At 40.3% G+C, this 14254-nt stretch overlaps 1 protein-coding gene across 1 annotated transcript in view; it reads right to left on the bottom strand.

Annotated features, from left to right (window-relative positions):
• Nucleotides 1-14254, bottom strand: part of LOC121321035 (P protein-like) — a 97424-nt gene that overhangs the window by 64052 nt on the left and 19118 nt on the right. Inside the window, 3 exon segments of the mRNA XM_041259944.1 lie at nucleotides 1269-1393; nucleotides 4458-4508; nucleotides 7988-8053. Coding sequence (XP_041115878.1) covers nucleotides 1269-1393; nucleotides 4458-4508; nucleotides 7988-8053 — 242 coding nt within the window.

The following is a 14254-nucleotide window of genomic DNA, read 5'->3' as shown; positions in this document are numbered from 1 at the left end:
TGCTTTAACCCTTCACTTCATTTGCAATATTTCAAGCTGGGTTACTATGTGTCGAAACGCGTCCGGATAACAAACTGTGCAACAGAATGCAAATCCAGACAATTGTTGATAGGATATGAAATGAGTTTAAGAGCCCTTTTAATGAACTAATGTACAGCTCCTGCACTTGCCATGCTGCTATGCTTTACTAACAGGTGTGAAATGCATCTATTTTCACAGCAGCAGCACTGAACTGCACTAAAGATGCCACTAATCCCTCTTAACAGTCTTCTTACTGTAGGTTAATCTTGCATTAAATCAGGAGGGTATCATCCTGCACTTACACTCCGGCATTCTTTGTGGATCGGGGGAATTTCCTGTCACTCGACAGCCGAGGTGCACATTGAGAATTCATACTGTGATAAACAGCATAGCATGATTCCACACAACAGGTTACTGGATTATATGCAAGGATTTAGGGACAATAAGGAGAGTGGACATGAAATAAGCCATACATTGGATCACAGGAGAAAATTATACAGAAGATAAACCATGTACTGTCCACCCCCTCCCATTTTCAAAGAATTTGTCAAAAAAAAGAAAGAAAACATTTCTGCTCTTCATTTGATCTTTTATACTGCTTATGGGATCAGAATATTAGAGGTTTTTATTTTATTTGTAAATACTGGGTTTCGAGAAAGTAATAGAACTGAACTGTGCAGTCCCATGGGCTAGATGGGGGAGGGGGGGGGGGGGGTACTGTAAGAATACATTCATTACATTTCTAATCTTGATGATGCTAGATCAATAAGTTTTTTTTTTTTTTTTTTTTTTAGCTAAACCACATTAATGCAAATCAGAATGAAAGTGATATAGCAAACTGGAAAATGAAAGGAGGCATGCAGTTAGTCCTGAATAGAATTTATAATAATAATAATAATAATAATAATAATAATAATAATAATAATAATAATAATAATAATAAACAAATGTTTACCACCTTCACTTTGCTCTTAAAGCATGAGCCCAGAAAAGGAGAAAACTAATACTTTTCACTGGTCAATATAATGATCAGATCTACAACTGGTGGCAAAAGGAGATCAAATTTACATTGCTACCACACTAGATTTAAATACAATTGCTTCCATTAACTTGAGCTTAAGCAAAACCCATCCAAAGGCTCCAAAGGCAATAGTTAGCAGTACAGATTTCCTTGTATTAGAGTTCTTTCTATGCATCAGGAAGCCCTGCAGCAGAGCTTCTTACAAGACACCTGTAACAAGGGTTACCTTATAGTGACTGGGGTGAAGAGAAGCATCGTGGTAACATTGTCAAGAAAAGCTGACAGAATGGCAGCAATGAGACAGAGAATGATAATCATGGGCCACACCCTTCCCCTGGAGAGCTGGTAAGCCTATAGGAGAAAAATACAATAACCATGAGACGAATGGTAAGAGAGTGCATTAAGAGAAATACAATACAATAATCATTAGATGAATTGTAAGACAGAGTACATTAAGAGAAATACTATTCATCTCATGGTTATTGTAAGACAGAATGCATTAAGAGAAATACAATAATCACGAGACGAATGGTAAGAGTGCATTAAGAGAAATACAATACAATAATCAAGAGATGAATTGTAAGACAGAGTACATTAAGAGAAATACAATAACCATGAGATGAATAGTAAGACAGAGTGCATTAAGAGAAATACAATAATCACGAGACGAATGGTAAGAGTGCATTAAGAGAAATACAATACAATAATCATGAGATGAATTAAGAGAAATACAATAATCATGAGATGAATGGTAAGACAGAGTGCATTAAGAGAAATACAATAATCATGAGATGAATGGTAAGACAGAGTGCATTAAGAGAAATACAATAATCATGAGATGAATGGTAAGACAGAGTACATTAAGAGAAATACAATAACCATGAGAGGAATAGTAAGACAGAGTGCATTAAGGGAACAATACAATAATCATGAGATGAATGGTAAGACAGAGTACATTAAGGGAAATACAATAATCATGAGATGAATGGTAAGACAGAGTGCATTAAGAGAAATACAATAATCATGAGATGAATGATAAGACAAAGTGCATTAAGGGAAATACAATACAATAATCATGAGATGAATGGTAAGACAGAGTACATTAAGAGAAATACAATAACCATGAGATGAATGATAAGACAAAGTGCATTAAGGGAAATACAATACCATAATCATGAGATGAATGGCAAGACAGAGTACATTAAGGGAAATACAATAATCATGAGATGAATGGTAAGACAGAGTGCATTAAGAGAAATACAATAATCATGAGATGAATGGTGAGAGTGCTGTGGCAGAGCACAGCTCTACTCTTTAGAAATTGGCAGGGATGGGGTTAAATTCCCCTACCTGCCTGGATTCATTGTGTTCAGGTGGCTGGGGTTGATTAGATGATTAGTTTAATTAACGATCAATCAGCGCCCAGCCACCTGACATAAAAGGAGGCCTCTGCTTCCCATTAAAGAGGAGGGAGCTGAGGAAGCAGGTTGGTGTTTGTGATTTTTGAATGTTTTGAATCCAGTGAAGGCATTGCCCAGCCTGGAAACCTTTATTTTTGTGAGTGTATTTTTGCTTTATTTGTGTTTAAATTGCTTTGTTTTGGCCCTTGTGCCCTTTCATTTTTGTGTTTATTTATAAAAAAAAAGTTATTTTTTTGTAACTACAGACTGTCTCTGGGCCTCTATCCACTCGCCAGCCTGCCACAACTGCATTAAGAGAAATACAATAATCATGAGATGAATGGTAAGACAGAGTGCATTAAGAGAAATACAATAATCATGAGATGAATGGTAAGACAGAGTGCATTAAGAGAAATACAATAATCATGAGATGAATGGTAAGACAGAGGAGTGCAGCCACATCCCAGAATTCAGAGACTTTCGATGGAGGACGTACATCTTGTCTAAAACTAAACAGTTTTTGTTAAAGCTACTTACTCTTAAATATTTATAAGAACAATAACAGATATCTCACTTTGGGGGTCTTAAATTAACCTTCCAGATTGCTTCCTAGACCAAACAATGGATATTGTGTCTGAAAAATAAACCGCGCAAACTGTATTTTGCGTAGAGAGACCTGAAGGATTTTTCAGAAAGGAAGGTCAAACCCATACTCCAGACCTGTCTGTTAATTATTGGAAAGGATAACTGGTTGTTGCAGTGATACTGCATCTGAATCCCTTTCGGATGCAAGGCTGGTCTCATTAGTACACTGCTCTTCTTTCCAAACTAATGGCCACATAAATGTTAAAGAAAATACCGGCAACAGAAAACAGAATGCTAATAGTCCCCAAGAGTAACCAAGTTACAGACCTGTGAAAATACTGTCTGTGGCTGCCAGAGCCGTTTACCTTAGCGATTTGCATAACTCACAGGATTTGCACAACACGTACAAGTACATTCACTCTTCTAGCAGATGGCTCTTTACTAACAAGCTGCATCTTTTATCTGCTCGTAATACAGGCCTAATGCAAAAGGCACAATAACAAGTTCATAATGATCATTATTTACTAAGTTAGGGCAGGCTCCTCTAAATGAACCTCTCTGTGCCGGTGCCTGTATAGAAAAGGGCATTGCTCTTTGCTAGATCAATCCTTCTCTAATATCACGCTGAAATCCATCTCCGCTCTGTAGGAAGTTGGGGACTGGAGAAGTGTCATTGCACTAGTGAATGGATCATGACGCAGTCGAAGAGGCCACTCACAAACACTTTGCAGTCTTGGTACGCTTTCAAAATTCCAACAACAAACCATGCAAAACAAATAGGAAGTGTGCTTGTTTTGTGAAGCATCCTGCTTAACTGTCAAACACAGAATATAACAGAACATCAATGACTTTAATTATTTAGCTGCATGAGATCTAAATGTGTGACAATTGAAATATGAATTATCATAGACTGCAATTCATCAGTGGTCAATACCATGTACTGATCTAAGGGAGGTATAGTTTCTGAGCCTCCTTCTTCCCCCTTTACCTCCACATATTACAAATGAGTTTGTGTAGATTTAATGTCTGTATAATATACTGGTGTTTTCAGACCTGTATAATATACGGGTGTGTTTAAGACCTGTATTATCATTTTTGGCTGACAGCTAGTTTTTACAGTCAAGATGGCAATGTTCAGAAAAACAACTCAAAGTCTTAACTGATCCTTGAGTTTGTTTGGCTTTTTGTCTAAGTAATTGAAAAAAATGACAGCAACTGAGCAAAATCATTCCACAATACCTTCCATTACCATACTGAGAAATAAAAACCATTAAAACTAAATCCAAAACCTTTCTGTATTCTCTTAAATGTTGTATTAAATCTGGCCGCTGAAGTTCTGAATTAAGCTTTTATTCATCTCCATGGCAATTAAAAAAAAAAAAAAAAAAAAAAAAAAGATTTTATATTATATTGTATCTCAGTGAGCTTACCTTGACAGCACAGTAATCAAGAAATCCAGTTTCTGAAAATATCAAAATCATCTAAAAATAGAATACAGAAACAAACAGACATTAAAAACTGAAAACAACATTTGCCATGTATCAGAATATTCGTTTGAAGTTTAAGAAATGCGTACCGGATACACACTATGTGTGCGACAGCACTCTCATTACATTATAACTAGGAATATGATGTGAGTATTAGCAGCACCAACATGCAGAAGAGATACATATTATTCAGGATCTTTATTGCTTTCTTTTTGTTTCTCCTCGTCTGCAATTGCATTTGTGTGTACAGCATGTATAATATCAGTGTGCCATGTGAAGTTCCATGTCATACTATAAATGCTTTGAAACAACTAAAAAGCTTTTTCAATGATGGTTTCTAAAATACTTGTATGGTCTATATTTCTGCACCATTGTTAGTCAGATTACCAGCGGCTTGTCTACTACAGTGGAGCCCCAGTTTAAAATTCATATTCACATGCAATCAATCAGCTCTGCTCATTGTTATTAATCAGAGATTGGAACACAGAGGACCTGCATGTGATCTTTCATTCGAAAATGGCTGTTTGTGCCGCGCATAATAACAGAATGAAGTGCGCATATAAAAAGTGAATAGCATTATTCACAAAGGAGAATGGAAAGGGCCCAGCAATAATAATGACAGTTGTGTAATGACAGGCCTTCCTAAAAAAGAATTACCTGCCACTATTATTTCTTTTTTTTCTTTTTTTTTTTTTTAATTGTCTGGTAAGGTCCGGGAGACCTTGGCTCTGAAGTACATTAGGGTTGAAATTGCTTAAGCCCCTTTCACCCCTGCTGCAATCTAGCTCATGGTGTCTCAAAATCAACAAAAATACGGTTAAACAGAATAGAGAAACGCTCTTTGCGGCAGTGAACCCTTCACGCAGGCGTGGCTGTTTGTTATTGCATCGGCTTACAAGCGGCCATCATGCATTTTGTCTCGCTCAACCCGGGTCAAAGCATGTAGACCCCATCCTGAGGGGTCAGCCCGGGTACATGGTTTCACACTACGCGGGATTGTGACCCAGGTACATGGTTTCACACTACGCGGGATTGTAACCCAGGTACATGGTTTCACACTACGTGGGATTGTGACCCAGGTACATGGTTTCACACTACGCGGGATTGTGACCCAGGTACATGGTTTCACACTACGCGGGATTGTGACCCAGGTACATGGTTTCACACTACGCGGGATTGTGACCCAGGTACATGGTTTCACACTACGCGGGATTGTGACCCAGGTACATGGTTTCACACTACGCGGGATTGTGACCCAGGTACATGGTTTCACACTACGCGGGATTGTGACCCAGGTACATGGTTTCACACTACGCGGGATTGTAACCCAGGTACATGGTTTCACACTACGTGGGATTGTGACCCAGGTACATGGTTTCACACTACGCGGGATTGTGACCCAGGTACATGGTTTCACACTACGCGGGATTGTGACCCAGGTACATGGTTTCACACATCGTGGGATTGTGACGCGGTGTGACGAAGTGTCCACCCCTGTGTGTATTTATGTTGGTGTATAGTTATTGATACATGGGATATAAATAGGTCTGTGTAACATGAGTGTTTAAAATGTATATTTGTATTTAGCAGTGCAGTTGTACAGCAACGCCATTGAATGATTGATTAGCAATCGAGTCTCGGGTCAGCTGCATAGAAGCAGCATGTTTTCACTCACTCGGGGTTGTGTGTTCAGTGAATGAAGAGCGGGATTGGAGACGGAGGTAAAGATAGTAAGAATAGTTAAAAAGTATTGGTAGTAAAATATCTGCACACAGTGTTTTGTTTAGTCCGTTTTGTTTGTCTGGTTATTTTGGCGAATGTGCCGTGTCCTCTGTTTTTGTATTGTTACAACCATTTATTTTCTGACTGTGTTCATTCATTAAATGCTGAGCTAGACCATTCGCTCAGCTCCAAACACCATCTCTCTCTTTGTTTACTTTCCTGTTTCTGGTGTTTATTTTCCTGTTTCTGGTCGGACGTCCCCCCACTCCGGCCGTCTTTATGACACGTGGTGTTAGAGGGGGAATCCGCTGCATCCTGCCGAAGCAAGGATAGATGGCTACAGAGAGACAGGAGGAGCAAACCCCTGAAATTTTTTTTGGGGGGGGACAAAGGCAGACCGCAGGTAACCCTGAGGGGCTGCTGAAAATGGATGGAGCCATGGTCCTTGTAAAGGCACTGTAATGGAGCCGAGAGATCCCGCCCGAATGCCAGAGAGGCAGAGGAGGGTCCGTTCCAGAGAGCTGCAGAAGGAGGAGTTCCAGTCCTGGAAGCTGGCGAGGGAGGAGAGACTGCCTGCCCGGAAGCCAGCGGGAGGAACTACCTGCCGAGCGTCAGCAAAGGAGCCTGTCGTTTGTGGGGGATCGTCTCAGAAGGAGGCAGGGCAATTCTCCGGAGAGGAGCCCCGTGAAGAGACACTGGGTTTAGGGGGTAATAATTGTGGGTGTATTGTTATTGTTACGTGTTAGTATATTATTAAGTTATGTATCGTATGAATGATGGTGATGGGAAATGAATAGTAAATTAGTGTTAATGTGGATAATGGTTATATGTGTGTGTATGTTTATTGTTTATAGTGATGTTGATATTATGGAGCTAACGTTGGAGGCTGGTGTCTGGTATTATGGTATGGAGGTTGCGCCTGGCTCTAATGTTCCCTCCCACCCACCCTTGTGATTTTTGTTTTGTCAAATGGACCCCTATGGGTTCCATTCTGAGCAGGAGGATATGTGGCAAAGCGTAAGCCTTGCACGTGGAAATATTTAGTTTATATTGATTTAGTTAATTGTTTATCTGTTGTGGCGCTCCGCCGGGGACGATTACCCGTCTTTGTGGAGCAGCAGTTGAAAGCAATCAGCTGTTCCAGCAGGCTTGTGGGCATGTCTCAACAGAGCGTCAGTAAAAAAGCATGGCGATCGCTGTGATCGGGGCTGCTGCAAGGCCTGCCGTTTTCACAGCACCTTTGATTTATAGTTTGTTGTACTGTGTTTTATTTTACACTTTTTGTACAGCTTGATGTTCTAGTCCTCTGTGCGTTACCATCGCTGGTAACGTCACATGACCACTTATTTTACTTTCGTTTGTTATTTGTTTGTTAATAAATCCTGTGCGCCTGTGCCTGAGTTTCAACACCACGTCTGTCTCTCTGTATGTGAACAGAGGCTACCCACACGCGTGAAAGGAGGAAGACCCTGTCACACCTGGGTACATCATTTCACACTGCGCGGGATTGTAACCCAGGTAGCCAGAACCTGGGTCAGGACCCGGGTAGGAGTACCAGTGTGAAAGGGGCTTTGGACTGCTGGCCTTTAATGTCATAAAGATAGCCCACACATGCGAGCTGCATGCACCCAACTAATATCCTGCACACACCTCTGGAAATATAGGGGATTTGACAAATGAAATAAAGCTCTTTAAAAACACCTGTGCTTTTGTAAACCCATTTCATTCCCTGCTGTACAGATTGTAATTACCATGCCAAACAATAGCGCAAGGGTTCCATAATCAATCCACTCCACCACTGTAACCAGACTTGGCCTCTGCAATCAAAGAAAGCAATTATCAGTCAATCCCACAGAATCATTGACTTGGTGATTAGCCTGCAAATACACTGTGGCTAGTACTCATGTATTCATATACTCTACTTGAATGAGCTTAAATAACAAACAGTGTCAAGGAAATCAGCTTTGTTAAAAAAGATGTGCATAAAAGTGCAGATAATTATTTAATTTTTTAAAAATTATTATTATTTTACTTTATTTAGTGTGCCCAATTATTTCCCAATTTTCTCCAGAATGTGGAATCCAATTATATGTTCTCCTCACTGCAGCAATTCCCCACACAGCTCAGTGGGCATCCTCTGATCCCATGACCGAGCCAGCTTCCTCTTTTACACCCAGGAACTCGAGAGCGGATGTCAGCGAGCTACTGGCCTCTCGAGGACAAAGGCCTGCTCTGCAGGTGTCTGCTGAGAGTTCACTGGGGGCCTGGCTAGAGGGGTTCGCTCTAGCACAATGAGGAAAAGTCTCTGCCGGTTTTGTCTCTCTAATCCACAGGAGCGCCAGAGCCAATGAGCCAAAACTCCTAGGTCTTTTTCATAGATTCCTTCTCCAATTTCATTATCTCCCATATGATATTTATAATGTACATTTTTATTTCCTGCGTGCAGTACCTTACACTTTTCTCTATTAAATTTCATTTGCCATGTGTCTGCCCAGTTCTGAATCTTGTCTAGATCATTTTGAATGACCTTTGCTGCTGCAACAGTGTTTGCCACTCCTCCTACTTTTGTGTCGTCTGCAAATTTAACAAGTTTGCTTACTATACCAGAATCTAAATCATTAATATAGATTATGAATAGCAGAGGACCTAATACTGATCCCCGTGGTACACCACTGGTTACCACACTCCAATTGATCGCTGCTTAGCTTTAGAATCACACATTAAGCAAAAGACTACTACCAAGGCTCTTGAACAGAACTTAAAATAAACAGCTTTCAAAAAGTATTCCTGTCTGCAAGTTAAATCAGTACTACAACGATCTAGCACAGCCACCTCGCTTCAACCTGCTGCTTACTTTTTCGCAGTTGGAATTGTAGAGCCGAATAACCACGTTTTCTTTGTTTTGACTCGGTACTAATAAAATAAATTATTGGATGAGACAAATAACATGACAATGAACGTGCTGCATACATTGCCTTTATTAAAAGTATGCCAGATGCCCTTGGGTAACAGAGTTTTGGGGCCATTTCTAATCGAGTTCCACATCTGTATAACTTGGCAAAGCTTTGCCTTAACATCGATTCAGTGGATGCAGAACGTGCAGTCTCAAAGTATGGGCAAGTCAACTGCAGGGGGATGCTGCTTGCCTTTAACAAATGACAGCACTCTTTTTTAGTAAGGAAACAAGTACCACTATTTTTAGGTTTTATAGTGTTCTGAAATACTGTCTACTTAGGTTTTATTTGATGTTTAAACAGGTCCGCAAAATATCAGCGAAATCATAAATTTATTCTGCAACCTACCCATGAAAAATATGTAAATTTACTGCGATCTAAGTAGACCCTTAGCTACATGACTCACCCTGCACACTACATGGCTGCACTTCTACCAGGTGTGCACTCACAGATTCCTATTTGTATACATATCAAAATGTTCTTTTCTCCATTGGTTTTAGGCTCAGTCTGTTACATAGAAGGATGCCTGACAGCAGGAATTATGTGACTATTAAATATTACAGTTTACAGTTAAGGCTGCAGCCAAAATAGAGGTCTGAGAGATTCAGCTGTATTGCAGCAGAGCACCTGTCTTTTAAGAATTACTTCTCCAAATTAACCTGCAGTAAAGCACACAGTTTTCTCAGATGAGAAACTGCCATCTGAATGACAGATCATAAACACATACATACATCTTTCTTGCTGTGCAGCATTTGTCTTCATGTATCTTTTATTCGAAGGATGCACACAGACTGATTTTCAACAGCTGTATTTTTAGAGAAGATGGAGGTTGAAAAAAAAGATTGGAGTCTCTTGTAGGCAGTGTTTCTCATGCAGGGTATGAGACTGGAGTCTCTTGTAGGCAGTGTTTCTCATGCAGGGTATGAGACTGGAGTCTCTTGTAGGCAGTGTTTCTCATGCAGGGTATGAGACTGGAGTCTCTTGTAGGCAGTGTTTCTCATGCAGGGTATGAGACTGGAGTCTCTTGTAGGCAGTGTTTCTCATGCAGGGTATGAGACTGGAGTCTCTTGTAGGCAGTGTTTCTCATGTAGGGTATGAGACTGGAGTCTCTTGTAGGCAGTGTTTCTCATGTAGGGTATGAGACTGGAGTCTCTTGTAGGCAGTGTTTCTCATGCAGGGTATGAGACTGGAGTCTCTTGTAGGCAGTGTTTCTCATGCAGGGTATGAGACTGGAGTCTCTTGTAGGCAGTGTTTCTCATGCAGGGTATGAGACTGGAGTCTCTTGTAGGCAGTGTTTCTCATGCAGGGTATGAGACTGGAGTCTCTTGTAGGCAGTGTTTCTCATGCAGGGTATGAGACTGGAGTCTCTTGTAGGCAGTGTTTCTCATGTAGGGTATGAGACTGGAGTCGTTTTTAGGACATGAGAATGCATTACCAATTACATGTAATTACATTGCTTTGCTACTCAAAAGAAGGGTTTTTTGCCAGTTCTGAAAGTCAAGCCACAAGCATAAAGCAGTAGTCTAACCAGCATCATGCTTCATATACTGAATTATAATACAGGAAAAGACAATGTGTATGCATCTCAAACTGGAGGGTTAAAAGTAGTGATTAGCAAGCCTTTTAACCCAATTGCACTGCAGAGTCTATGCATTTGCTTTTTATCTAAAGCATTAGACAGAGCACTCTGCATTACAGCTGAATTACACATCCCAGCCCCATCCCACACAACTCGCTGTCGCTTCCCAGCGACAGCGAGTGGAAGTGACAGCGAGTGGGAGAAGTACAGGCGTGGAAAAGTACAGAGCAGTTTCGAAGCAGTTTGAAAGCAGGTTGACAGTTGCAGAAGAAACTAAACTTCAAAAAAAACCTCAACATGGTCTTCAAGCCTGTAATCTGTGACACCTGCTTGATGTGGGAAATCCGAGAAAACCCAGCGGAGCTAAACCAAGTGTGCGTAAAGTGCCGCGCGATCCAGGATTTGCATAAACTAGTAAGTATGCTAGAAATGGAGCTGGAGGAAGTGAGACAGCAACAGGATCTTGAGGAACTGGCACACCCACAATTCATGGAAGTCTGCATCACCCCTAACAGACTGAAAGCCACCAGGGAGATAGAAGGTCAGAACAGCTGGGTTCAGGTAGGCAGAAGCAGGGAAAAAAAGAAACTTCGTCAAACACAACCACCAGAAATCAAAACAACCAACAGATTTGAGTCACTTCAGAATTTTGATGAGCAGAACCAACAACAAGAGAATGAAAGGAACAACATCCAGGACCCTATTGACAGTGGTGACCAGACAGCAAAAAGAAGGGAGGTCATGATTGTTGGGGACTCCATATTGAGAAACACAGCAAGTTCAGTTCGCAGTTTGGACCCCCTTACTACAACAGTGTGCTGCCTTCCGGGAGCCTCGGTCAAGCACATCACTGAAAACGTGGACAGGCTCCTAGAACGAACAGGAGACGACCCGGTAGTAGTCGTCCACATCGGTACAAACAACATTGGAAGAGACAGACCAAAATCCCTGCAAAACAAATTCAGAGAGCTAGGAAGGAAATTAAAAGAGAAAACCAAAACTGTGGTATTTTCTGGTATACTACCCGCACCTTGCAAAGGACCATATGGACAGCTGGAAATAATTAATCAAAACGCATGGCTGAAGACGTGGTGCACACGGGAAGGCTTCACCTATCTTGATCATTGGACCACATTCTACAACAAGGACTATCTGTATAGACGGGATGGACTGCATTTAAATAACAAGGGAACTAGTCTACTTGGAGAAAAGATCCTCGAGCAGGTTCGGAAGCATTTAAACTAGAAAGGAAGGGGGGAGAAATCAACAAAAAAACAGAAGGGAGACCGCATCAAAACAAGAACAACAACTCAGGTAAGACAACCATTAAATGTATTTATCTAAATGCTAGAAGTATCAGAAACAAAATTCTAGAACTTGAAGCTACTGCACTAACAAGTAACTATGATGTGATAGGTGTTACAGAAACGTGGTTATCTGAGAGTGATGGGGACGAATATAATATTTGTGGGTATACACTGTATAGGAAAGACAGGCAGGACAGAAGAGGAGGAGGGGTAGCGCTATACATAAGAAACAGTCTTGAAGCCCAGGTGTTAAACCTGGACAAAGAAAATAAAACCGAATCAATATGGGTCAGAATAACAGACAAAAATTCAAAAGGCATAATAATAGGAGCATGCTATAGACCGCCAGATTCAGACGGTGAGCACAATAATCTGTTATACAATGACATTAGAAATGTGTGTAGCAAAGGAGAAGCCATACTAATGGGGGATTTCAACTTCCCCCAAATAAAATGGGAAAACCCGGTGGGTAGCGCGAAGGATGAAATAGAAATGGTGGAAATGACAAATGACTGCTTCCTAACACAATTTGTGAAGGCACCCACTAGAGGGGAGGCATGCCTTGATTTAGTCTTTTCAAATAACGAAGATAGAATAACTAAAACAGAGGTCAGAGAACCACTGGCAAACTCAGACCATAACATGGTCTCATTTGAAGTGTTTTTTAAATCCCCAAAAGTAAAGACTAAAGTTAAGGTTTACAATTTTAAAAAAGCAAACTATGAAGGCATGAAACAGAGACTAACAGAAGTAGATTGGAGTAAAATAGAGAAAACACCCACAGAAGAAGGATGGTTGTTCTTCAAAAATGTAGTACTAGAGGCGCAAAACAATTACATCCCTAAAGTAGACAAATCTAAATGTAAAACTAAATTGCCAAAATGGTTTAATAGATCAATTAAAAAAAATATTCAGCGAAAAAAGGCACTTTACAGAGCATTAAAAAAGGACCAAAAAGAAAGTACGCAGAAAGAGTACACGGAACTGCAAACGCAAGTCAAAAAGGAAGTTAGAAAGGCCAAGAGAGAAATAGAAATGAACATTGCTAAGGGAGCTAAAACCAATTCCAAAATGTTTTTCCAATATTACAACAGCAAGAGAACATTCAAAGAGGAGATTAAATGTTTAAGAGATACAAATGGCAAAATCGTAGAGGAAGAAAAAAAAATAGCAAATATGTTAAATGATTACTTTTCACAAGTTTTTACAAAGGAAGATACTGACAACATGCCCCACATGTCATCCAGTTCCTATCCAGTTTTAAATAACTTTAGCATAACTGAGGCAGAAGTGTTAAAGGGACTAGGAGCTCTTAAAATAAACAAATCCCCTGGGCCGGATGAGATCCTCCCAGTAGTACTCAAAGAAATGAAAGAAGTAATTTACAAACCGCTAACCAAGATCATGCAGCAGTCTCTTGACACAGGGGTGGTACCGACAGACTGGAAAATTGCAAACGTAATACCGATCCACAAAAAGGGAAACAAAACTGAACCAGGTAACTACAGACCAGTAAGCCTGACTTCTATTATATGCAAACTTATGGAAACTATAATAAGATCCAAAATGGAAAATTACCTATATGGTAACAGGGTACTGGGAGACAGTCAACATGGTTTTAGGAAAGGGAGATCGTGTCTAACTAACTTGCTTGATTTTTTTGAGGATGCAACATCGATAATGGATAATTGCAAAGCATATGACATGGTTTATTTAGATTTCCAGAAAGCTTTTGACAAAGTCCCGCACAAAAGATTAATTCTCAAACTGAACGCAGTTGGGATTCAAGGAAACACATGTACATGGATTAGGGAGTGGTTAACATGTAGAAAACAGAAAGTACTGATTAGAGGAAAAACCTCAGAATGGAGTGTGGTAACCAGCGGTGTACCACAGGGATCAGTATTAGGTCCTCTGCTATTCCTAATCTACATTAATGATTTAGATTCTGGTATAGTAAGCAAACTTGTTAAATTTGCAGACGACACAAAAGTAGGAGGAGGGGCAAACACTGTTGCAGCAGCAAAGGTCATTCAAAATGATCTAGACAAGATTCAGAACTGGGCAGACACATGGCAAATGACATTTAATAGAGAAAAGTGTAAGGTACTGCACGCAGGAAATAAAAATGTACATTATAAATATCATATGGGAGATACTGAAATTGGAGAAGGAATC

The sequence above is a fragment of the Polyodon spathula genome, chromosome 9 (assembly GCF_017654505.1).
Source record: "Polyodon spathula isolate WHYD16114869_AA chromosome 9, ASM1765450v1, whole genome shotgun sequence".
Taxonomy (NCBI): Eukaryota; Metazoa; Chordata; class Actinopteri; order Acipenseriformes; family Polyodontidae; genus Polyodon; species Polyodon spathula.
The sequence above is the reverse complement of the archived record's forward strand: the minus strand, read 5'-3'. Positions and strand labels throughout refer to the sequence as shown.